The 26,483-nt window shown below is 44.5% G+C and overlaps 1 protein-coding gene and 1 pseudogene across 2 annotated transcripts; one reads left to right on the top strand and one right to left on the bottom strand.

The window, feature by feature from the left end:
- The first annotated feature begins 738 nt into the window (after nucleotides 1-738).
- LOC138795272 (uncharacterized) lies at nucleotides 739-9,286 on the top strand (annotated as a pseudogene).
- Nucleotides 9,287-12,252: 2,966 nt separating this feature from the next.
- On the bottom strand, nucleotides 12,253-22,674 carry LOC138795986 (uncharacterized). Of its 2 annotated transcripts, XM_069975812.1 has the most exons (5): nucleotides 22,162-22,674; nucleotides 20,040-20,403; nucleotides 17,498-17,639; nucleotides 17,138-17,288; nucleotides 12,253-16,924 (listed from the first exon to the last, which is right to left on the bottom strand). In XM_069975812.1, the coding sequence occupies exons 3-5, from the start codon at nucleotides 17,523-17,525 to the stop codon at nucleotides 16,198-16,200; spliced, it is 906 nt and encodes a 301-aa protein (XP_069831913.1). In that variant the 5' UTR covers nucleotides 17,526-17,639; nucleotides 20,040-20,403; nucleotides 22,162-22,674; the 3' UTR covers nucleotides 12,253-16,197. The 2 variants fall into 2 exon arrangements, with proteins under 2 accessions (XP_069831913.1, XP_069831912.1); XM_069975811.1 differs by lacking the exon at nucleotides 22,162-22,674 and having other exon boundaries at nucleotides 20,040-21,092.
- Between the last annotated feature and the right edge of the window lie 3,809 nt (nucleotides 22,675-26,483).

The raw sequence follows: 26,483 nt of genomic DNA, 5'->3' as shown, positions 1-26,483 counted from the left end.
GAACAACCATGTTCACATCCAGTATAAGGCCATGTTCACACAGCGTATTGTACCGGCCGTAGAGTTCTGATCAGAACTCCCCATAGCACACTATGAAGCAAGCAGCCGGAGCTGCTCGCTTCATAGTGTGCACTGACAGGGTTTTCTACGGCCGCTATTCAATGAATAGCGGCCGCAGAAAACTGACGTTAGTTGTTTGCGGCGCCGCTTGGGATCTTCACCAGAGCGTATACTACGCCGCGGCTGGGATTCCATAGAAGAACATGCAGCGTGTTTTTCCGTACAAAGTACGGCCAATGTTGCCGATTGCAACAACGGCCGTACTTTTACGCTGTGTGAACATAGCCTAAGGGTATAAACCCACTTGCCGGATCTGTTGCGAGTCCTTCTTATTGAATCCGCAGGAAACTCGCAGGTATTGGTGATGCGTTTTGTGTGCGATTTTGTTTGGAGAAAATCGCAGGTGCGTTTTGTAATATGCGAGTCTCCTCTAGCGATTTTCTAGTAGCTTGTTCACTTGTCATGTTGTTCAATAAAGGTTGTTGATGTGTGTGTGGGAGTAATACACTCTGCATAAATTGTATGCTGTGACAGGAATTTACCTCAATCTTTTTCTTGTGAGGTGAAAAAGGTTGTGATTTCTACTGTGACAGAACATGTCTTCTAATCGCCCACTTCGCCTTAGGAGGCCATATTTAAAATTACTTTTGCGTCTGGCATTAAGTGTGTGTAGACGTCATGAGGTAAACTTCATTATCAGTTTATTGACTGTCATTTTGTGGGTGTAAGGTGGGAGGCATATAATCTCCTTTTGCCATGTTGTTCAGCCATTTGAGTTCAAACCACCTTTTGTAAATGTACCAATGCAATAAGTTTCAGTGGGTCAAATTTAAATTCAGAAATTCAAATACACAAAAAAATGAGTGAATTGATGACTGCTCCTGACTATGGCTGTGTTTAGGCCCCGTTCCCACTGAGCAAAGGTAGCGGGATTCTGCAACGGAATTGTCTGCCGCGGAATGCTGTTAGCCTCCCGCTCATAATGGGAGTCTATGGGAGGCGCGCGCTCCTGCTCTGTACGTGCTGAAGAATGAACATGTTCATTATTCAGCACGTACAGAGCAGGACCGTGCGCCTCCCATAGACTCCCATTATGAGTGGGACGCTAACGGCATTCTGTGGTGGACAATTTTATCGCGGATTTCCGCTACCTTTGCTCAGCGGGAACGGGGCCACACAGAAAGATTGTTCTAACTGGTTTTTGAAGCCAAAGCCATGATTGAATGTGGAACACATGATGTTCATGTGTTTACTATGTTCATGTCTTTGGCTTCACATATCAGTCAGATTAAGCTGATAAATCGATCTCTGTGTAAACCCAACATTACAAGTCCATTACTAATTTGTGTAGTCCACATGGAAAGAACCCTCTCAGCCCCTGATAACTTCAGGCTTACCTGTCATTGAACCACATTATTCATTCCTAGACTACCCATATTTTCTGGTTTATAAGATCACTGGGCATCTAAGGGCCCTATTACACCAACAGATTATCTGACAGATTTTTGGGCCCACATCCAGGAATGGACTATGACCAGAGAACAGGTCATAAAGCAATGACTGAGATTTTTCCTCTTCCTTAAATCCATTCCTGGAAAAGAAAAAAGGAAAAATTGCCAAACTCCTTGGAAACACCAGCGCTGTCTTCACAAAGTCATGGTACCAACGTTTTTAGGTGAAAGCAATAAGAAGTGTTTATTTCAGATAGCACAAATATAACGCGTTTTCAGAGCCTAAGCTCTCTTCATCAGATACAGTGCCTATATCTGATACAGGCACTGTATCTGATGAAGAGAGCTTAGGCTCTGGAAACGCGTTATATTTGTGCTATCTGAAATAAACACTTCTTACTGCTTTCACCTAAAAACTTTGGTACCATGACTTTGTGAAGACAGCGCTGGTGTTTCCAAGGAGTTTGGCAATTTTTACTTTTTTCTTTTCCAGGAATTTTGCATGGGCCCCCACTTAGGGAGCATCCCGGCGTGCTACTCCATACTAGGTTGCAGTCTCCAGCACCAGGACCATTCGGACTCTACAACGGTACCCCATTTCAGGGGTGATATGCATAAAGCCCAAGGGGCAACAAGGTGAGCTTCCGACTTACCTCACCTTCCCTCTTCCTTACTGTACGGTATCACACGAGGCGCCGCCTCTTTCCTGTTTTCTTCTTCCTCTACTATTTAAATCCATTCCTGGCTGTGGCTTTAAAAAAATCTGTCAGATAATCTGTTGGTTTAATAGGACCCTAAGACTACCCCCCAACTTTGCTAAATACAATATAGAGTTTAATATATACTCGTCCCCCTATATAGTGCCCCACATAATAGCCAATCCCCCTTTTAGTACCCCACATAGTATTCAATCCCCCTTTATAGTGCCACACATAGTATCCAATCCCCCCAATAGTGCCCACATAGTAGGCAAGCCCCCATTATAGTGCCCCACATATTATCCAATGCTCCCATATAGTGCCCCAAATAGTATCCAATGCCTCATATAGTGCCCCACATAGTATCCAATGCCTCATATAGTGCCCCACATAGTATCCAATGCCTCATATAGTGCCCCACATAGTATCCAATCCCCCATATATGCCCCACATAGTATCCAATGCCCCCATATAGCGCCCCACATAGTAGCCAATGCTTAGCATATGCTAAGTGACAATGGGCACAAAAAAGCAAAGCACAAACTCAACCAATGCGATTATATAACACAATGCAAGACAATCAACTTGGGGCTTCCTATTATGGTCCTTGCAGGGCTGTGATAGCCTTCAATGTCTAGTCTGGAATTCAAAAATAAAGTCAATAAGACATTCTCTTTCTAATAGCTAGCCCTTAGGTGGCTGGATGTGTGTAAAAAGATAGTTTCATATGTTTACTGACCCATGTTGTAAAATGTATTATTGTCACCATAAAGATTGTGTGGACTTATGCAAGACAGTTAATTATAGAATACATTATTTTCAGGAAAGACAAATACATCGCTATTGGGTCCATCCTATACTGCAGGATCATGATAGTGCAGGGGTGTTCTACAATTTATTTCTGGATTTGCGTCGGTAAGTTTCCTTTGGTGTCATGGTGATATGGGGTAGTGGAAATACATACCAAAACAGTCTCTCACTCAATTGCACCTAACATAATGACAGTAAACATCAGCAATGGCATTAAATTACAATTATATGTGTGCCATAGTTAAGGGTTCCTTTACACGTCTGCTACAGCCACCCACTTTGGGTTTTAGGCATTATGTTGATAGTTTGACAACAATACACTTTGAGTATTCCTTGACATAACTTGAATATAACACATAAAGGATGTCTGAGCAGAAGGAGTGTAACTGCTTTATGAGTAGTTGTAGGGAGTATTGACATCCTTGTGGCTTAGCAGGCGAACTTTTGGAAAGTGTTGGGAGTGCTATTCTGCCCCAATTGACTAGTATTCCCCCATGATTATATTGCCCACCACTCCAGATTTTTCACATTCTGTAACCAATTTTATTCCCCCCATTCCTAACCGGATATGATAACCCCACTTTTAACTTTGGACCCACCACCCTCCTGGACTTCCCCGGTGACGTTGGTGTGCTAATTCTGGCCTTTACTCTTGTCATAGTCAGTTTTCAGGTCTACATTACCTCCTGCGTTTTGTATACCACATAGTTATAATATTTAAAAAAAACAAAAAAACACTACATATAAAAATTACATTGCAACGAAGTGTTGTGCTCTTTTCAGTACAGTTGACGTATATTAAGTGGAATGTCTATATGATTTTTTTTTTTTGATAATCATTTAGTTATGAGGATAAATTTCAAGCCTTTTGCCGCCTATCGGTGGAACAATTTGACACTCTGTTGAGAATTGTTGCGGTTGACATTACGTATGAAGACACGCGACTGAGACGAGCAATATGTGCAGAGGAGAGGCTACTCATCACCTTGCGGTGAGTTGTGTTCTGGGTTGTACATTATATAACTTACAATATTACATCTATGTGACTGTAATGGGAATAACACATTACTGTTTGTAAGTCAAATTTTGCTTTGAATTATCTTCAGAATACTTGCTCCCACATGCAAACATAACAGGACTTCAGCAAAAGTTTATGTGCACGATAAAGTTAAATTGAATACAACTAGCAGCAATGAAAGCAAATTGGAAACCTCATTTTTGACTGCCATTTACATGGGGCTTCTAAGCATGATTAATACACTTTATTCAATGAATGGGTGTGTTAACAAGTCATTACGACGTATAATGATTTATGTTATTTCAACACTATGGCCAATCCACCTATGCCTACAATGGTCGCTATGAAAGGGGGGAGGGAGATTTTCATATACACCATACTCAATAATAAAATGCTTGGGAAAAAAAGGACACAAGCCCCTTTTCTTGAATTATAAATAGTGCAGACATTTCACTACTCCTCGCTTAAATGTAATTGGGAGGCCTGTCTTTGTCGTCCTAAATACCTAACCATTGTTTCTAAATAGCTATATTGCTGCATAATACTACTAATAATGCTACTAATATAGCAACATTTTTTAAGTGTTAACCATCGCTATTTTAGTGTGTCACTGAAAATGTGACTGGATATTAGATTGTAATGTGTTATTGATTGTTTTTTTTATTTCTCTTTTTATTTCATATATGCTGGAATGGCCGTCCTTACTTGGCTTTCATCACATACAGTTTTTTAGCCACAGGCGAGAGCTATGCATCCCTGCACTTCCAATTCAGAGTTGGTCTCACAACCATCTCCCGAATTGTGAAGTGTACATGCGTCATTATCTGGCAGAAATTGCAGCCTATGGTGATGCCGAGCCCAACCGAGGAGATTTGGCGTCAGGTTGCAGCAGGCTTTCAGACTGTTGCCAATTTCCCACACTGTCTGGGCGCAGTCGATGGCAAACATGTCAGGGTGCAACAGCCACCGCACTCAGGATCCAGATATTATAATTATAAAATTTTTTTCTCTGTGGTCCTGATGGCGGTGGCTGATGCAAACTGTAAATTTGTTGCCATCGATATTGGCGCCTATGGCAGTACTGGGGATTCTCGGGTGTTGCAAGCAGTGGCGGATTAAATGTACCCTGGGCCCCGGGCTGTCCACCCAACCTGGGCCCCCCCCCCCCAGCCACCCCAGCAGGCTGTGTGGGGTATATAAGAATACAGAGGTCTGAGGGGGATCAGTATATAGAAGTGACCCCAGAACATCACTAATAGGGGATAGGGGGGATGTTTTTGTTCTATCCCCTATTAGTGATGTTCTGGGGTCACTTCCCTGCACTGAGCCCCCACAGATCTATGTATTCTTATATGCCACAAAGAATCCAGTGTATAATGCACCTAGGACCAAACAGCTACATGCACTACAACTCCCAGCATGTACTGACAGTCTGCAGCCCTCATAATATGCTGGGAGTTGTAGTGCCTGCAGTTGTAGTTGGGTTCTAGTTTAAAAGTTTTCGCTAGTGTACTGTAGTGACCCCGGGGCTGTGTCAGTACACTACCGCAAACAAAACACTGACCCATTTAGACCCCAATGGTACACAGGCTCTGCACACTATAGGGCTGGGTTCACACTATGTATATTTCAGGCAGTATTTGGTCCTCATGTCAGGTCCTCATAGCAACCAAAACCAGGAGTGGATGGAAAACACAGAAAGGATCTGTTGACACAATGTTGTAATTGAGTGGATGGCCGTCATATAACAGTAAATAACGTCCATTATTTCAATATAACAGCCATTGTTTTAAAATAACAGCAAATATTTGCCATTAAATGGCGGCCATCCACTCAATTACAACATTGTGTGAACAGATCCTTTCTGTGTTTTCTATCCACTCCTGGTTTTGGTTGCTATGAGGACCACAATACTGACTGAAATATACTGTGTGTGAACCCAGCCTATAAGTGATTACAGTGCAGTTACTAATGACTCACAGGTGACGTCTTCTCCGATTGCCGTCGCTCACTTTTTCCTTTCCTCTCTATTTGGCGCAGCATCATGAAGACTTCTCCGGCCCCAACTCAACTGCAGGCGGGGAGCTGGGGGTGACTGGGGAAGGGAGGCAGCTGGGGCGACAGGGGGAGAAGCTGGGGCAAATGAGGCCGGGGAGGGGGGGGGGGAAGCTGGGAAGGCAGGGAAGCAGCAGGGGGTGAACATGATGGGGGTAGCAGCAGGGGGAGAAGATGATGGGGGTAGCAGCAGGGGGAAAAGATGATGGGGGTGGCAGCGGGAGGAGAAGATGATGAAGGGTAGCAGCAGGAGGAGAAGATGATGAAGGGTAGCAGCAGGGGGAGAAGATGATGAAGGGTAGCAGCAGGGGGAGAAGATGATGGGGGTGGCAGCAGATGATGAAGGGTAGCAGCAGGGGGAGAAGATGATGGGGGTGGCAGCAGGGGGAGAAGATGATGGGGGTGGCAGCAGGGGGAGAAGATGATGGGGTGGCAGCAGGGGGAGAAGATGATGGGGGTAGCAGCAGGAGTAGAAGATGATGGGGGTGGCAGCAGGGGGAGAAGATGATGGGGGTGGCAGCAGGGGGAGAAGATGATGGGGGTGGCAGCAGGGGGAGAAGATGATGGGGGTGGCAGCAGGGGGAGAAGATGATGGGGTTAGCAGCAGGGGGAGAAGATGATGGGGGTAGCAGCAGGGGGAGAAGATGATGGGGGTAGCAGCAGGGGGAGAAGATGATGGGGGTAGCAGCAGGGGGAGAAGATGATGGGGGTGGCAGCAGGGGGAGAAGATGATGGGGGTATCAGCAGGGGGAGAAGATGATGGGGGTGGCAGCAGGGGGAGATGATGGGGGTAGCAGCAGGAGTAGAAGATGATGGGGGTGGCAGCAGGGGGAGAAGATGATGGGGGTGGCAGCAGGGGGAGATGATGGGGGTAGCAGCAGGGGGAGAAGATGATGGGGGTGGCAGCAGGGGGTGATAATGGGGGTATCAGCAGGGGGAGAAGATGATGTGGGTGGCAGCAGGGGGAGAAGATGATGGGGGTAGCAGCAGGGGGAGAAGATGATGGGGGTATCAGCAGGGGGAGAAGATGATGGGGGTGGCAGCAGGGGGAGATAATGGGGGTATCAGCAGGGGGAGAAGATGATGTGGGTGGCAGCAGGGGGAGAAGATGATGGGGTGGCAGCAGGGGGAGAAGATGATGGGGGTAGCAGCAGGGGGAGAAGATGATGGGGGTAGCAGCAGGGGGAGAAGATGATGGGGGTAGCAGCAGGGAGAGAAGATGATGGGGGTGGCAGCAGGGGGAAAAGATGATGGGGGTAGCAGCAGGGGGAGAAGATGATGGGGGTAGCAGCAGGGGGAGAAGATGATGGGGGTAGCAGCAGGGGGAGAAGATGATGGGGGTAGCAGCAGGGGGAGAAGATGATGGGGGTAGCAGCAGGGGGAGAAGATGATGGGGGTGGCAGCAGGGGGAGAAGATGATGGGGGTAGCAGCAGGGGGAGAAGATGATGGGGGTATCAGCAGGGGGAGAAGATGATGGGGGTATCAGCAGGGGGAGAAGATGATGGGGGTGGCAGCAGGGGGAGAATATGATGGGGGTGGCAGCAGGGGGAGAAGATGATGGGGGTAGCAGCAGGGGGAGAAGATGATGGGGGTGGCAGCAGGGGGAGATGATGGGGGTAGCAGCAGGGGGAGAAGATGATGGGGGTGGCAGCAGGGGGAGATAATGGGGGTATCAGCAGGGGGAGAAGATGATGGGGGTAGCAGCAGGGGGAGAAGATGATGGGGGTAGCAGCAGGGGGAGAAGATGATGGGGGTATCAGCAGGGGGAGAAGATGATGGGGGTGGCAGCAGGGGGAGAAGATGATGGGGGTATCAGCAGGGGGAGAAGATGATGGGGTAGCAGCAGGGGGAGAAGATGATGGGGGTATCAGCAGGGGGAGAAGATGATGGGGGTATCAGCAGGGGGAGAAGATGATGGGGGTAGCAGAAGGGGGAGAAGATGATGGGGGTAGCAGCAGGGGGAGAAGATGATGGGGGTGGCAGCAGGGGGAGAAGATGATGGGGGTAGCAGCAGGGGGAGAAGATGATGGGGGTGGCAGCAGGGGGAGAAGATGATGGGGGTATCAGCAGGGAGAGAAGATGATGGGGTAGCAGCAGGGGGAGAAGATGATGGGGGTATCAGCAGGGGGAGAAGATGATGGGGGTAGCAGCAGGGGAGAAGATGATGGGGGTAGCAGCAGGGGGAGAAGATGATGGGGGTAGCAGCAGGGGGAGAAGATGGGGCGGCATGGAGAGCAGCTAAGGGGCAAGGGGTACAGCCGGGTGGCAGGGGGTATATTCGGGCGGCAGGGAGCCAGGGTGAGCTTCCGGCAGAGAGAGCAGGCCGGAAGCTCACAGTGCAGCCCCGCGGTGCCCGAACTTCTCTGCTTGGCGGCGCGCAGGATGTGACGTCATCACGCCGCCAGGAGAGAAGTACGGGCACCGCAAAGACGGCAAGGAGAGAGGGGGCGGTGCCGCGGCGGACTCCGACGACAGCGCGCCACAGCAGAACATCACTCGGGGGCCCATTGGGCCCCGAAAGTGATGTGCTGCTGGCGCTGCTATGCAAGATCTTAATGTGGGCGGCGCGGGCCCCCCCGGAGCCTTGGGCCCCGGGCGGCCGCCCAAACCGCCCACATTATAATCCGCCACTGGTTGCAAGCATCACAGATTGGGCTGCAAATTCTCAGAGCGGGCGAAACGCTCCCAGCTGCCGAACCTTTACCTGGCTCCACAGATTCAGTTCCCTTTGTGATGATATCGGATGAGGCCTTCCCTTTATTAACCAACCTGCTGCGCCCATATCCACGAAGAGAACTGGATACCAGGAAAATAATTTTTAATTTTCGGCTGTCTAGGGCACGTCGAGTTGTGGAATGCACCTTTGGGATCATGAGTAATCAGTGGAGGGTCCTGGGTACTACCATCAAATTGGATGTGAGGACAGTTGACAACATTATCAAGGCTTGCTGTGTTCTCCACAATTATGCACATCCAAATGGAGTGCATGACATAATGGAGAACCACAAGCCACTCTTGATAATGTTGTCAACTGGGACTTCCTTCCTCCATCCAATTTGGGGGTAGCTATCCGGGATCGGTACGCTGACTACTTCATGTCCCCTGAAGGTGCCGTGCCCTGGCAATATGCCTGTGTCGGTGATGAGTAGCCACTTCTGCACGGAGGTCCCAGGGCTTCCATGTGGTGTTAGACAACGTGGAACAAGTTTTCTAACAGACCTCTGGGTTCACAGACATCACTTGACTTACAGGTATCTACTGGAGACAAAATATTTATTTATTTGTGAATACGCAACTACCAATTCTGCCAATGTAATTTTAAATCTTGACTTCCTACTGACATTGTAACATCTACATACTGTATATACAAATATCATTAGTATACATGAGCATAGGCACACTTCAAATGTAGCCTTTACTTACACACACATTTACTGTCATCGGGGCCAAACAACTAATACAGCTATACACAAATGCATAATGAAAATAATGGTTTGGAAAGGCAAACTATTAGGGAGGCCATACCGTTAATTATAAATTTCTAACCAACCTAACTGAGTATGATGAGCCACCCCTTTAAGTTATTGTTTGCCTCTGGACACCACTAAGAAATAATGTCTGACACAATATTACAAACCCAATTAATAGTGTCACTGGTGCAGTTTTATTTAATTCTAGATTTAAATGTACCTTTTCTCTTAACCCAGTCTACAGCAACATACAGTTGTATCCTGTCTACGTTGGACAACTGAAGCGAATGCCTGATACAGGTTGGACTACACACTCTTCTACCTCCTTGCTTCCCTTTCTCTTTCTATGAGTTTCAAACCTATTCATGCTGTGCATTTCAAAAAGGTTTAAATCTGCCACACTTTAATATTAATGCTATTACATCATCATAACTATGATGGACAAGCCGATTACGGCTTAATTTACATACAACACTACTTATCTGAACTCAAGTTCACTGACAAAAGTAGACACAAAATCTGGACATGGTTCCATGATGGTAGAATGTCATTGGTACAAAGTGGCTGTGTGGATGAGAGGTGTTTTCACGTGTTTCACATTAGGCTAAATTAAAGTTCGGTTTCTGCATACAGCTAGAGCAGCTATTTAAACTATTGTAATGTTATGATTTTTCTTGCAGATGTTATAAGAGATCTTACCAGCATCACCAGTTTTAAGTCAAAATTTGTGTGGCAGTGCAAGGGTTATATTATCTTTTTAACAAAATCACAGCAAATTTGTATTGAGGTAAGCACATTAGATAGCATTGTGGCCACACATAAAGTGAGATACTTGCTATGTTCTCATGGTGAATTCAACTATCACTTTTTTGATTTCTCTACATTAGTTTGAGGGTTTTGACTACAAGAGCACTGTTCATGGCAAATGTGCATGTCAACTTTCTGCGATGATGGCTCCACAGGTGTGTGCTATGTGTATACAGAACATGGAATATTGCCCAAACACATGCCAAGCAAAAAAGCAACAAATTGCAAGTCTACACCCGAGGTACGCTAATGAGCATCAGAGCTATGTAAAGCACATATTTATGGCCCATTCTAAAAAAATTTTATTCTTTTTTTTAAAAAACAGGTCTTGAATCATGATTATGAAAAATCAAATACCGCCAGAAAAGTATCCGCTGTTCATTGCAGGAATCCTAAAATTTTTTTTGCTGACGGGTGGTGGTTTGCTTGTGAGCTGACGAATAATGGTATGCTATAAGGGTCAGCCCGACCAGACACCTAGTGATTGGGAAAAAAAATTACTTTGAGACATTTCTTGTTTCTATTCCGGGAAACTTCCTGTCGACCAGAACACCCAGAGATACTTATTCAGCAGTGCGTAACATTATTACATAAAAGGATTGTCTGGGGTCTGGTGTAATAAGTTCAAATGGAAAAAACTGTAACATTCGTGCAAAAATCTTAGGTGTGCCCGTCACTAATGATCATCAATTGTTCAGGAAAACCCATCCAGATTGCATGATTGGCTAAACCAGTTTCTTTAGGACATATGTGCAGGTGAACAAAAATAAGGAAAAGTTTATCACAGTATCTGCCCAGTGTAACCCAGAAAACTGGTTTGTACAATCAATACCTGCTTGCTGCAATTATCAACATACATACGTAACTCATTTACATACACCCCCAGTCACTATGTAACATACAGCATCGCCTGATAAGGGCTTGTTCACACAGAGCAAAAACAGCTGAATTTCGGTGCTGAATCAGCGCTGAAATTTCTGCCATTAAAATAGGTACAGAGCTAATTTCCATTGTGTTGAATGTAAATTCCGCTCTGCAGTTCACACGGTGGAATTTCCTCGCTGACAGCTCCGTGGCTAATCCGCTCTCCGCCAGGAGAATGAACATGTTCATTCTTCTGGTAGCGGAAGCCTATACAAATCAATGTGGCTCTGATTTTCTGTTTCAGCGCTGAATGCGCGTGTATTCAGTGCGTAATACAAGCGGAAATTACGCGCTGAATCAGCGCAACAATGGGGGGGAAAAAGGGTGGGGAAATCCCAAGATAACCCAAAGGAGGTGATACCAGGGGCCCACAGGAAAGAAATGACAATGTCAGCATGCACACCGCATATGAACACAGCAAAAGTTTCCCAAACAAAACATACATACCTCTGAAATTAGTGCATCTCCATCAATGGCAAAGCGGTGATGTTTTGCCATTTCTGCTCACCTCTGCTCCTTTTCCTCTGCCAGCTCTGAGGTGATCTGTTCTAGAATATTCAGGGACCAGACAGCCTAGTCTCCAAAGTCTGCAAAATTGTTTTTGGCACCTCCCTGTATTATTACTCACCGAATACTAGCTGAATTTCAGCGCTGAATGCATGCGGAATCAGTGCGGATTCCTCGAGTATGCCGTGGAGAAGTGCACAGGGATTCCCCTTACATTCTGTGTCAGTTGATATCAGGTGGAAATTTTTCCTCGCATAATCAGCACCTTTTGCTCTGTGTGAACATAGCCTAATGGATTGATTAATAATTTAATGGTCTTTATAATTACATTCATGCCTCAAATGTATTGAAATCATTGTTTTGAACATAAATTGAAAAAATGAAAACACAGACAAGAAATTGCAGTTCTCAATGCTTTATGAAAAAAAAACTTTACATTTTAGAGGCTTTTCCAAAATCTGTAAAAGCTATACTGCATATAAAAAACCATTACAATATTTTAACATTCAAAACAGGTCCCGTGGGTCATTTGGCAATTATAATAAACCACAAACAATAACATAAATTTTTAAACCTTTCCCACAACACTACCTGCTTTACAACAATATAGCAGGTGTGCACATTATGACAACACTTTAACATGACACATGCTAATATGATGTGAGTGTCCCTACTAAACATACATTTTGGATGACCTGGTATTTGGAGATAGGCCAACAGTGTAATAGAAGGAACAATATAGATATTCTGGTTCAACTAAGTTGCCCTTCAAACATTAATTGGTCTGCTATAACTACTCATAACACTTGTTTTGCAAAAAAGTAATACATCAATAGAGGATGCGCTAAAACCCTATTGTGTTATGCTAATGTATAACATACTTAGAAGAAGAGTGCTTTAAAAAGTTGCTACCAAACAATTTTAACAATACAAGTTATGGAAACAAATATGCAACAGAATAGCAATAAAGTGCTTCTAACATGCAGCATCACTTGCTCTACATCTTGCATCAAGGGCTCACGTCCTGATACATCAAAGGGTATGTCAGTAACCATCCTTCAAAGGGCAGGTTCATACTAAGGAATTCTCGTGGAAAAACTGTACGGAATTTCGCGGTATGTCCACGCGCAAGGCCGCGCACCTTTCAGCCGGCTCAATATGCACCCTTCAATGGGCCGGCGTATTCCGTGTTCCGCCTAAAGAACACGGAACACACTTTTTTAGGCAGATAGCGAAATACGCCCACCCATAGCATGGTCTATATGGAGCCCGTGAGCGGGGACAGCCGATGAAAATCTGCAGACATTGTCCTTCAAAATTCGGTAGTATGAACCCACCCAGATACTTTTTGGTCTATGGTGACATGGGTGGACAATGGCAGAGAGACATTACAGCCCACTTGCATCCCCCTAAAAGCTCCTCCATCAAAACAGCTCTGCAAGATGGATATAGACATCACCCTATTATCAAGGATGTGAATTCCAAAGGCATGATGTAGTGCAAGGAAAATGGGCCTTCATGTGCTCTCGTTGATATAAGTGCAAATTGTTGTTTACTGTAACCTGTGTGGGCAAATGCAATAGTCTAATTAGACATTTTGTTGTAATTTGTTTAGAATATTTACCTGCACAAAGCCATTTGGAATATGTGTATTCTACTATCTACATAGGAATGAGACATTAGTTCAATACAAAATATTTGGTAAGTAACCTCAAAGTGCTCCACACACAACTCTACAAATTACAGCCTTGCAATTGGTCTATCAGACATGTTAAATTGCTGATTAGGGAAGAAAATAACGATGAACTATTGTGGTCTGAACAATATAAAAAATCACTTCCATAAGGCATTTGCACATAGTTAGCAATACATCATTAGGTTTATTAAGAGTAGTGCAATTTTTTTTAGACTTCTGGTAAAGGGGTAGTAAAGAGAAAAAAAAATATAGCCAAATAACTTATACCCATTACTAAGTGTTACAAGTTTTTAATGTGTGTTAGGTATGTCAATGGCCCCCTTTCTCGTGTTTCCACCCATCCACGGTAGACCCAAAAGTGTGTTGCATTAGACTCATTATTTCTAATTTCCACCCATGTCCCCCATCTACCTACAATGAGGTTGTGTTTGTGAGGGCGCCAGAACCGTTCCATTTGTCCCTCATGGCGGCCCCCCTCTCCCGCATCATAACTTGGCTCATCCCCAATTGTTTGAGCACATTAATGCTCTGCCAATCACGGATGAGGAGCTGGTGACGTGGTAGACGGGGGCCGCCATGAAGGACAGATTTACCGTTTCTGTCAGCCTGGCAAATGCTATGTCATTGTTCCTAAATGGGGGACTGCGTGTTGACACAAGATGCAGAGAGTATAATGTAACACACTCCCAGATTTAGCGGGAAGGGGGGGGGAGGGAGAGGACACACGGATAAAGGGGCCACTCACATACATAATACACAATTGAAAGTTGAATAACATTGTAATGGGTATTATTTTTTGTAACAGTTTTTAGGGCCACACAAGGAACAGATGAAACAGTGGGAGAGCATAACATATGTACATTTGTGTGTCAAAATCACAACTGAGATCTTGAAGAAACACATAAACTGGAAAGTCTAAATGATAACAAGCACATAGAGTAGACAAGGTGAGTTTAAAGTCAAACTTGACACTGGTATTTCTTAACATTTGTGTTGATTACATATCAGTAGTAACACAGCACTGGGCATTTGTGCTCCATTCAGAATTACATTCAAACCTTATAATAGTATCTTAAGCCCTTAGAAGTTAAATGTTTGTGTATGCTTAGATTAGTAAAAACATCACATTTGTTCACATCTACCAAAACAGCCAACTGTATGTTCAACTAGTGGCGTAAAAAGATTATATAATTACATGTGGGACAGTTCAAGAAGGAAGGGAAGTTGGTACGGCAATCAGATGCATGTGCAAAGCATATATATCTTTGGGGGCTAAACAACTCTGCCAACAAAGATGGCTACATCCTTGAACATGGTGTCCATTTTGTAAATTATACGGATACATTCAAAAGGCACTAAGGTCATATGTATTGTCTGCTGAAATTAGAAGTAACTTTTTAAACATATGTGTAAACTATGAGGCCCACTTACAAGTGTATAATCATATGTCTGTTATTTATATTGCATAGAGCACTTATTCTTACATAACTTAATAAAACATAAAAACACATATAAAAGATATGTAAATATAAAGGTTCATCAGCTAAAAAATGAACAATCTGTGAGGGGTCAAGTCTCAATTAGAAGTTTGCCAAGTCATTATTGGATTGTAAGCTCTGGACGAAAGAGTTTATGATGAAGTTAGGGTTCTATTCCCCCGGACAATCAATTACCTAAACGAGGGGTGATCGACTTGATTACCGCTCGTGTACGGGGCCCAATCCATGGCCACAATGATCTTGGAACAAGGGCTGCCGTGACATCGTTACCAATGTCCTGGAAGCACTAGCTGCATAAATTACCTGTCCGGGCGCAGGTCTTTTTCTCCAGGTCCAGCGAGTCCCAGCTGGTTCAGAGTTGCTCTGTCTGAAAGGACAGACCACTCAGGCCATCACGGGGGGCTATGGTCCTAGTTAGTGATTGCTTTTGCGGTCTGTCATTTCAGACAGCCCTGCTCCTAAGCTGATGGGGTGGGGCGGGGGAACGTATTCTTTGGTGGCTGAAGAATATAGGGGCAACATTGCATGTAGTGTAGTGCAGTGGCTGAAAACAATTAGACAAACCAAGTAATACATGGGAGTATCTGCAGCCAAAAACACTAAGGATTCCCTATGCAATTTAACATGGTAAAGGCTGTTTCCTATCTGACAAAATGCAAAGACAGCATGAGATGTTTATATAGAATATGGTAAGCAAAGCAATAAATATGCAACACTATAGGTCGCATCTTAGTGGGGGTAAAATTAGAAAAAAAAATATTAAAAATTTGGGATAGATAGGGAAACATTATCAAATAATTGGTGCACTCCATTATTAGTGCAGCAATTATTCAAAAGCTGTTAACCTATTTGATTTTTGGTCTTGTGCAATATTGAAGCTTGTCTTTTTTGGACATAACAATTAGAATTTAGACTGGCAAAACCATGGGGGACATTCAGCTACAACCAAACATGCAGCATAGTGTAAGTAGTGTGGTAAAACTAATGTTCTACTGCCATCTTCATTTTTGTGCTTTTCAATCCTCACAAGATTACAGTTGTGAACAGCTGATTGTAAACATGACTTTTGAAACATAAATAGTGTAAACACAAACCACCAGGTTAAGCTGGCCATTAATTTTAAAAGAACATTACCAAAAAAATGCGGTTAGCCCTTATTTGCACACCTCATACATGTGGGGCAATGCAATGTAAAACGAGTTTAGAATGGTGGGAAAGACATTGGTGGAGTACTAGTAGTTTTACGTTGTGTCACTTCTGTGCTAGGAGTACTGTATGTGTTCTGTGTAAGAACACTGGTGTTTTCAATAGGGGAGTTTAACAGCCCTAGGAAACTGGATTGTGTGGAGACAGTAGACTCTCTGACAGAGCCATCTTGTGTTTCAGCAGAGTGCCTTACGTTATCTCCATGAAATCTATGTTGAATAGGTTGAAACATACCGGGATGATGGAAAAATTGTGGTCCCTCTACTGCAGGGGTGTTAACATTTGGTTCAAATATATTCTTTAACCCACCTAAAATATAAAGATTGGTTGGAATTTGGTGAGTATTAGAATAGTAGGTCAAGAGTTCAAATACGGCAGGCACACATACCCATTGGCGATTGCTAGGAAGCTGGCGCACACGTGCCGCAATAGTTGCACCCAACTGATCCCAGTGATCCTCCTTATCCACGCGTTGAATTAATTCTAAGGTTTCTTTTTCAACAGCGCGGGGCAGGATGCTTCTTGATGAGGATCTTGCCCTTTGTCTGGGCAAAGGTGGCACCCCTTCAGAGGTCATAGGTGGTCGAATTTCTGTTTGGCCGGAGGCTTGAGATGGTCCCGCTACAGTCTCCTGGGAGAGTGCAAAATCACCTGCTGAGTCTGATGAAGCAAGCATATTCTCCTCGGTCTCAGTCTCGGGAGCATTAATGTTTCCATCCGTCCTATAACAATGAAATTGTATAATGATTGAAATTATGGTAGCACTTGCAATTTTTTGGATAGAATGTGTAAATTAAATTAAACATTTTTTTAAACAAAGCAATACCTTGTAAGTTAAGTTGCTTTCTATTTTTGCATTAGCATCCATATAACATAGAATCGAAATTCTGAAGTGGTTCAAAACAATTGAAAGGATGGTTAATTAAAATACTTACTCTCTTAGCTCTCTACCAGAAATTAAAAATTGTAGTTGGTCTGAGTAGACAAATGGTCGCCTTGGTGGTGATGACCCGCTTCTTCCTCTTTCATTATGATATTTCCGGAATTGGTCTCGTACTGATCGCCAACGATTGCGCACATCGTTACCTAAAAAACAAATTGAACAATTAAATATACCGACAACTACATAACATAACACATACTAATTTAGCATTATCCTTAATATGAAATTATGCTAACACTTTGCAGATAGCCAGGAAATGAATGGTTTGAAATTATTTGAAATATACAGAGGAACCTGTGCAGATACCTATTTAACTTTTGACATTAACAAAAAAAAAAAAAATTACACTCACTAATTTGCTTTTGCAACCGTGGAGACATTGTATGTAAGTCCGGATACAGCTCTCTAATTATTCTGGTCCACACGTCATGCTTCGCATGACGGTCGCTGTACTTTGGGTGCGTTATATCCCAAATGCATGGATATCCTTCCACCTGCAATGTAAAATTATATTAGTATTACAGGTAAAGATGAGGGGTGCAGTAGTAGTACAGATAAAGACAAGGGGTGTAGTAGTACAGAAATAGAAGAGGGGGGAGTAGAAGTACAAGTATAGATGAGGCGTGTAGTAGTAGTACAGGTAGAGATGAGGGGTGCAGTAGTATTAGAGGGACAGATGAGGGGTCCATTAGTAGTTCAGGTACAGATGAGGGGTGCAGAATTACTACTGGTAAAGGTAAGGGGTACATTAGTAGTACAGGTAAACATGGGGGGTGCAGCAGTAGTACAGATAAAGACAAGGGGTGTAATATTACAGAAATAGAGGGGGGAGTAGTAGTACAGGTATAGATGAGGTAGGGTTGGGCGATAAATCAATATCACGATTAATCGTACAGGCAGCCGCAGTAATGAAAACTACTTATGACACACCCTGTTTATACGCCACACCCATTTGGCCGGGATAAACTAAAGAATTTTTGTTTCATTATTTTTTCTTTTTAAAAAAGTACCAATCATTTAGAGTGGCCCTCAGGATATGCTTCCAAAATCCTGCCATTGGGCTGTCACTTTGGTTGCATGCTGGAGAGTTTCCGGCTTAGCCTTTGACTGCATACACTTACAATGCAGTCAAAGGCCAAGCTGGAAGAATTCCCACCAGCAGCTACCTATCTATCTATCTCCTATCTATCTCTCCATATCCTATCTATCTTCTATCTATCTATCTATCTCCTATCTATCTATCTATCTATCTATCCATCTATCTATCCATCTATCTATCCATCTATCTCTTAATTATTTATCCATCAACAATATCTATCTCTTATCTCTCTATCTTCTATCTATCCATCCATCCATCCATCTAATCTCTCTCCTATCATCTATCTCCTATCTATCCATCAACAGTATCTATCTATCTATATCCTATCTATCTCTCTATATCCTACCTATCTCTCTCTCTCTCTTATCTCTCTATTTCTGAAAGAACTCCCACCAGCAGCTTCCTATCTCTCTCTCCTCTCTAAATAGTATCTATCTACCCCCCCCCCCCCACACACACACACACACCCACCCTTCTTCATTCTGTCAGGTCCTGTTCTTAACCGGCCCTATTGTCCAGTACAAAAAGTGGATGCAGACGCAGTGCAGGTGAGCAGGGTTAGGTTGTCACTGGCTGGCAGCTCTTCGCTGCCCCAGGCACAGCGCTCTCTCCCCGCACACTTCCTGGGCTCACATCACTTAGTGTTTGCACAGCACGTGGTGCGGGAGGCGAGTGTCATGTTCTCTGCTGATAGTGTCCCTGGCTGAGCATCACACATGAGCACCTCATAACATAGCCGCCAGCTAGGAGGAGAGAGCAGTCCCGGCACCAGCACTGGACGCAGCCTGCTCGACATGTCTGATCACCTGCCTTCTCAGTCAGCCCAAAGCACAATCTCCTGTCATCTGCCCTGCGCCAGTCTATGTTCGCCCTGGCTTGGATCTAGGGGTGATAGGGAGGATCAACCCCCCTCCCCCTGGGCGGCAGAACTAACAGGTCAGGCATGGTAGGAGCGGGGATGCTAGGGCGCTGTAATGAGGATGGGGTTGCTTGGGGAGGAGAAATACCGCTGATACCGTCCTGGAAAGGTTGTGGTCGGTTGACCAACGCCAGTGACGGTATCTGTATTTTTGCGGTATACCGCCCAGCCCTAAGATGAGGGGTGTAGTAGTAGTAGTACAGGGAGAGATGAGGAGTGCAGTATTAGTACAGGGAGAGATGAGGGGTGCAGTAGTGTTACAGGGAGAGATGAGGGGTGCAGTATTAGTACAGGGAGAGATGAGGGGTGTAGTAGTATTACAGGGACAGATGAGGGGTATAGTAGTATTACAGGGACAGATGAGGGGTGCTGTAGTATTACAGGTAATGACGAGGGCTGTAGTAGTACAGATATAGAAGAGGGGGGAGAAGTAGTACATGTGAAGATGAGGGGTGCCGTAGTACAAGTCTAGATGATGGTCAGGAACTTATATATGAGCATGGGGCCACATGAAACCTTGGTGTCCGGGGGTGGGGTGGGATGGGGAGCTGGGGTGTAGGGGAGCCTGCATGTGGTACACTAGGGGGAGGGGGAAATGGGCCAGACCTGTTGGAGCATGTGGAAGAATGTCGGGAGCATGGGGCAGATTGGGGGTGAAGGGAAAGTATCTAGTTTTCCAAATGTGCGCGCCCTCCTCCCGGCCACACACACTCCCCGCAGCTAACCCGCCCCCCATCGCGGGTTTAACTATCACCTCCTACCCGCACATGGAGGTCCCCGGAGGAGGCTGCATAAAACGAGGCATCGGGTGATAGTGGCGCTGCGGTATATCTGCAGTAACCGAAGCGCCACTATCACCTGTACTTGTGCACTTACCAGGGATATCAGTCACGTTAATACCCATGCGACTATAAGTTGTCATCGCTGCTCTTGAAGATTCCCTCAGTATTTGGAACACAATGGGCCTCCTTCTCCTCCACCTTGCTTCTTCTCAAGCACCTTCGTCGGAAGTGACGTTCTAACGTCATGACGTCCTGGCGGGAAACTTTACTCACTGCCTCCAAAGTTAACAAAAACGCAGCAAAATCGCAGTTTCCACAAGGTTAACAAAATACGCAGACTATCCCCTGCGATTTCTCTATCCCATTGGAATCTATGGACTACACTATCGCAGCTTACTTTGCTTCAGTAATATCGCATCACATAGACTCGCAACAGATCCGGCAAGTGGGTTTGTACCCTAATAATGCAAATAAAATTCAAATAAAACTGTTAAATTAATCAAACATTACTGGAACATTACATGTGTATAGTAGAGCAGAACAGAACAGCAGGGTAAACAACCTTCAACAACGGCCATTGTTTAATGCCAAAATACAGTGTGTGAAAATTGCCTAAGGTTGTATTCATGCAGTTGAAGTTTGTTGACATTTTCATGCACCCCGAAATAAGCAATAAATGCAGTATTTAAGAAAAAAAAAAAGAACGTTTTTTTCTTTTATGTTACTTCTCTAGTTAGGAACAACATTTGGTTGCACTACACAGTGTAAACTTGACCTTCCATTCTTGATGCTGTTGCATGTATTCTATTTAATTATAGCCAAAACAAGGAATGGATCCTTAACCAGAAGCATGGTTCTTAAGGGCCCTATTGTACAGAGCAATAATCTGCTGATTTGCAGATCATCGCTCCGTGTAGTAAAGTAAACAATGACCCAATGACAACGATCATCGGCTGATTGTGTCTTTAGGTCCTGACCTAACATTATCGGCCACCAGGTGTGCATTGCTATGTGTAATAGAGATGTGTAGCTGACGGCTGATGACAGTGTAGAGAAGATAATAAAGTTCATACTTTAGCTGTCCACGTTTCTCTGTGTGTTCTTGTCTTTTCCACGCTCCCCACAGTTGACGGTGCAGCTTCAGAGTGGTCTCTGAAGTGACAAGCCACTCAGCCAATCATTGGCCAGGACGGGACCACTGCAAACCAGTGATTGGCTGAGCGGCCTGTCACTTCAGAGACCGCTTCTGAACTTCCACTGGAGGCTACGAGGAGCAGGGAAAAGACAGGAAGACAATGGGGAGCATGGAGAGGTAACATATGAACTTTATTATGACACTTCTTAAGCAAGGAATGCATGGACATCGCTAACGATCTCCGAGTAGGCTTTGCTGCACGATAATTGAGTCCTGTAATAGGCTCAGTAAACAAGTGTTGATCTAGCAGATCAGCGTTCCCTTACTATATTGATCAAAATGTAATACGGCCATAACTTTTAAATCTCTTTGTTATGCATTCACATCAAAATCTGTCTGGGATTTTTATCTCACATTTTTACTGCATAAAACAGTGACATCATTTCTTTGATACAAAAAAATAAATAAACAAACCATGCTCTGCATTTTGGAATGGGCACTGACTTTTGACTACCACGTCCCCATATGTCCCTGTATGTAGCAGAAAGGTATGTTGATATTCAACATAATGACAAATATAAAATTTATTGGATCTACAGTAAACTTCATGAAACCAAACCAAATTGGCTACTGATTAAAGGAGTACATGGAAGAAAATAATTGTTTTTAAATCAACTGGTGTCAGAAAGTTTTTTCACAGATTTGTGAATTACTTCTATTTACAAATCTTGCATATTTCAGCACTTATAGTCTGCTGTATGTCCTGCAGGAAGTGGTGCATTCTTTCCTGTCTGACACAGTGCTCTCTGCTGCCACCTCTGTCCATGTCAGGAACTGTCCAGAGCAGTAGCAAATCCCCATAGAAAACCTCTCCTGCTCTGGACAGTTCCTGGCACAGACAGAGGTGGCAGCAGAGATCACTGTGTCAGACTGGAAAGAATACAGCACTTCCTGGTTGTAATAAATATGCCGTAAAAAGTTAATGTACACCCCAGTCCCTTGGCTTATACTATGGCTGCTTTATTCCACTCTAATTTCTGTTACATCCAGAAGTAGTGATGGAAAAAAAAAAAAAACTTACACCAAGCAAAGGTGCCAATTCAGCAATGAGCCATGATACCGCCACTGGCTTTTCTATAATTTAAGGGAGTTCAAGGATTAACATGACTTAGCCGCTCACAGGCAATAGCAGAATAATATTATTAAGAGCATAATTCCATAAATTGATGTCTGAAATACGAAAAATAGACAAAACCATAACATACTTCAGTTATTATCAGAGCCTAAAACAAAGATGCAAAATTAACTTTTCCCATTTAACCCTTTGAGGACCAGGCCCAAAATGACCCAAATTTTGATCTTTGCGCTTTCGTTTTTTCCTCCTCCCCTTCTAAGAGCTCTAGCACTTTCAGTTTTCTATCTACAAGGCCATGTAAGTGCTTGTTTTTTACAGGAATAGTTGTACTGTGTAATGACGTCTTTCATTTTACCATAACATGTATGATGAAATCCCAAATATATAATTTATGAAGATATAAATAGGTGAAATCGTAAAAAAAGAATGCAATATGGTAACGTTTGGGGGGTTCCTGTGTCTACGTAATGCACTATATGGTAAAAGCGACATGATATTATTACTCTATATGTCAGTCCGAACACAACCATATGCAGGTTTACACAGATTCTCTAATGTTATATATTTTTTTTAATGAAATCCTTTTTTTTGGCAATTAAATATTAATATAATGGGCCTATTGTGACGCTTATAACAGTTTTATTTTTTCACCTACTGGGCTGTATGGGGTGTCATTTTTTCAGCCATGATCTTTAGTTTTTAATAATACCATATTTGTGAAGATCGGACGTTTTGATCACTTTTTATTAATTTTTTTTTATATATAATGTAACAAAATTGGTAATCCGCGCACTTTTTTCCCTCTTTTCGTGTACGCCGTTTACCGGTCGCAATGACGCTTGTTATATTTTAATAGATCGGACAATTACACACGCTACGGTATATTATATGTTTATTTATTTTTATATGTTTTATTTATATAATGGGAAAGGGGGGTGATTTAAACTTTTATTGGGGGAGGGGCTTTGGGGCAGTGTGTTAGTGATTTTAACTTTTTTTTTTTTTAATACATTTTAAGTCCCTTTGGGGGACTTGTACATTGATTACTTTCATGTTACACACTGATCATTGCTATGCCATAAGCATAGCATTGATCAGTGTTATCCGCGCCCTGCTCATTGAGCCTGCAGAGGCTCAGTGACCAGAGCGCCGATCGGACCGCACGGAGGCAGGTGAGAGACCTCCGGCGGTCCGTTTTCATGATCGGTAAGTGACAGGGGACTCCCCCTGTCACTTACATTTAAACGCCGTGGCTGCTGCAGCGTGTCATTAACGGTGAGGTGCCGGCTGCTGATTGCAGCCGGTCCCCACCTGCTATGAAGCGCGCTCCGCTCTGGAGCGCGCTTCATAGCTCAGGACGTACCGGTAGGTCCAGGGTCGTCTAGGGGTTAAATGTTACTAATAGGAGACATTTTTTCACAGTTAGTATTTTATACGTATGTTATATTAATGATTACATTGAAAACATTGCCTGCCCTGCCCTAAGGCATTATGGTAACATTTAGGTAGCCAGAGAACAAATTACGGGTAATACCTCCTGGTTTATGCATCAGATGTACATTCACACCACGGAGGGTGTGTCACTTTTATATAAAAAGGCTGTTTATGTCATATACCCATCTTTCTCTTGATTAGTCTTCTTCATTATGTATATAGGTGATGGTACTATGTAAAAGCAACGCACTGATTGGCGAGAAGCTGAGAGCCCCTGAAGCAAGCCGTAGCAGGGACCCGGTAAAATATGTACCTGGGCTGCTGGGGTTAAGGGCACTGACTTTTACATACTCGTAGCAGGATGAAAATCCTGCTGCGAGTATGTCATCTCATTAAGGTGAATGGTCAGGTATCCGCAGCGGATTTTGCTGCGAACTCGCAGCATAATATCCGCTGCGGATACAGTACGTGTGAACATACCCTTACATATATTTTCCCATAATCCTCATTTTATAGATTGTAAACCCTCGCGAGCAGGGTCCTCTATCCCAGTGCTTCTCAAACGTTTTCTGTTGGAGCCTCACCTAATAGGCAAAATGATGCCTGGGCCTCACCAGACTGACCAAGAAGATGCTGGGTCTCACCAGACTGACCAAGAAGAGGCTGGGCCTCACCAGACTGACCAAGAAGAGGCTGGGCCTCACCAGACTGACCAAGAAGAGGCTGGGCCTCACCATCTGTGATGGAAGTCCATGCAAAAATAAAAAAAAACTATTGCTCAGTCTACCCTTCATTTGTCTCCTAACCTCTGTACAACATTAAATAAGCATAAAATGAGTCAATAATGTTCCTTAACCAGAGATTGTTGCATTTAGGGAAAGAACTGTGCAGCTTATAGTCACTTTTGTTAATACTGACTCCTCAGCTGCACCTCACCAACAACTAGGGGGCGCCTCACAGTTTGAGAAGCACTGCTCTATCCCTATGTACCAGTTTGACATTCACCTTACTCATGTAGCATGTTTTGAATTTGTAATGTTCTGTTTGTCTTTCCTTATTGCTTGTATAGCACTCTGGAATCAAAGGTACTTTAAAAATTAATAATAATAGACCAACCTTCCATGTAGTACAGTATCAAATGCCTTTGAAATGTCCAGATACACAACAGGTCCAGTATCTAACTGACCTCCTAATAGACGCTGATCTGATTAGTCTGACAAGACCGATCTCTCATAAACCCATCAGGGCCGTTTCTTGCACCGGGCGGGCCGAGCGAAGGCACAGGGTGCCAACAGTTAGGGGGCGCTGGTGGCACCCCTGGGACCTCACACAGCGTGGGTTGGATAACGCACCACGCGCCCCCACATCTAGACCGTCACCCGGCCGTTGGCCCCCCTTGGTCTGCGCTCATCTGAGCGTCAATCCCACCCGCAGCTGCCGCGACCACGCTCATGTGAGCACCCAAGACTTGCCCCGGCCGGCGCCGCCCACCACCATACCGCTGGACCTCTTCGGCAGTGCTCCTCCAATCCAATCAGCGCAGAGAGGGAGCGTGGGGCCACTGCGGACGGCCATGGCGCACACGTTGATTGGCTGCGTGCACCACAGCCAGCCGCAGCGGCTCTACGCTCCCGATATGCGCTGATTGGAAGAACATGTCGATATGTCGCGCGGGCTCTTGGTGAGGCACAGGTCGAGGCAAGTAGGCAGCGGCAGCAGCGAGCTACTGTATGTAAGATCAAGTGGGGTAGTGTGCATGTGGGGGGGTCAGAGGTAATAGTGTGTGGAGGGGGGGTCAGAGGGGATAGTGTGTGGAGAGGGGTCAGAGGGGATAGTGTGTGGAGGGGGGTCAGAGGGGATAGTGTGTGGAGGGGGGGTCAGAGGGGATAGTGTGTGGAGAGGGGTCAGAGGGGATAGTGTGTGGAGGGGGGTCAGAGGGGATAGTGTGCGGAGGGGGGGTCAGTGTGTATGTGTGTGGAGGTCTGGTGGGGTAGTGTGCATGTGTGTGGAGGGGGGTCAGGTGGGGTAGTGTGTGTGTGGAGGGTAGGTGGGGAAGTATGTATGTATGTGTGTAGTCAAATGGCGTAGTGTGTATGTGGGGGGTCAGATGGGGTAGTGTGTGTGAAGGGGGTCAGGTGGGGTAGTGTGTGTGGGGATGGCGGTCAGGTTGATTGTAGGCAGGAGGGGAACTTTATTACTATGGTGGGTACAGCAGGCGCATTATTACTATATAGGAGGCACAGCAGAGGGGACATTGTTACTATATGGGGGCACAGCATAGGGAGCATTATTACTATATGAGGACACAGCAAGAGACATTACTATAGGGAGGGCACACTGGGGGCATTATTACTTTATGGGCGCACAGCAGGGGCATTGTTACTATATGAGGGCACAGCATGGGGCATTATTGCTATTTGGGGGACACAGCAGGGGACATTATTACTATATAGGGAACACAGCAGGGGACATTACTATATGGGGGACACAGCAGGAGACATTATTACTATATGGGGGCACAGCAGGAGACATTACTACATGGCGGGCACACTGGGGGGCATTATTACTATATGAGGGCACAGCAGAGGACATTATTAGTATATGGCGGCACAGCAGGGGAAATTACTATATAGGGGGAACAGCAGGGGACATTACTACTATATGAGGGTGCACAGTAGGGGACATTTTACAATGTGGGGTAATACAGCAGGAGGCATTATTACAATGGGGCACAACACCGCAGAGGATCCTATATACAGGGGTCCTCCCACATACCTACTGACTTTACTGCACATGACACAAACAATGGAAGTTGTAAAAGTGCGGAGCCTAAG

Source organism: Dendropsophus ebraccatus, chromosome 6, assembly GCF_027789765.1.
Source record: "Dendropsophus ebraccatus isolate aDenEbr1 chromosome 6, aDenEbr1.pat, whole genome shotgun sequence".
Taxonomy (NCBI): domain Eukaryota; kingdom Metazoa; phylum Chordata; class Amphibia; order Anura; family Hylidae; genus Dendropsophus; species Dendropsophus ebraccatus.
The sequence above is the reverse complement of the archived record's forward strand: the minus strand, read 5'-3'. Positions and strand labels throughout refer to the sequence as shown.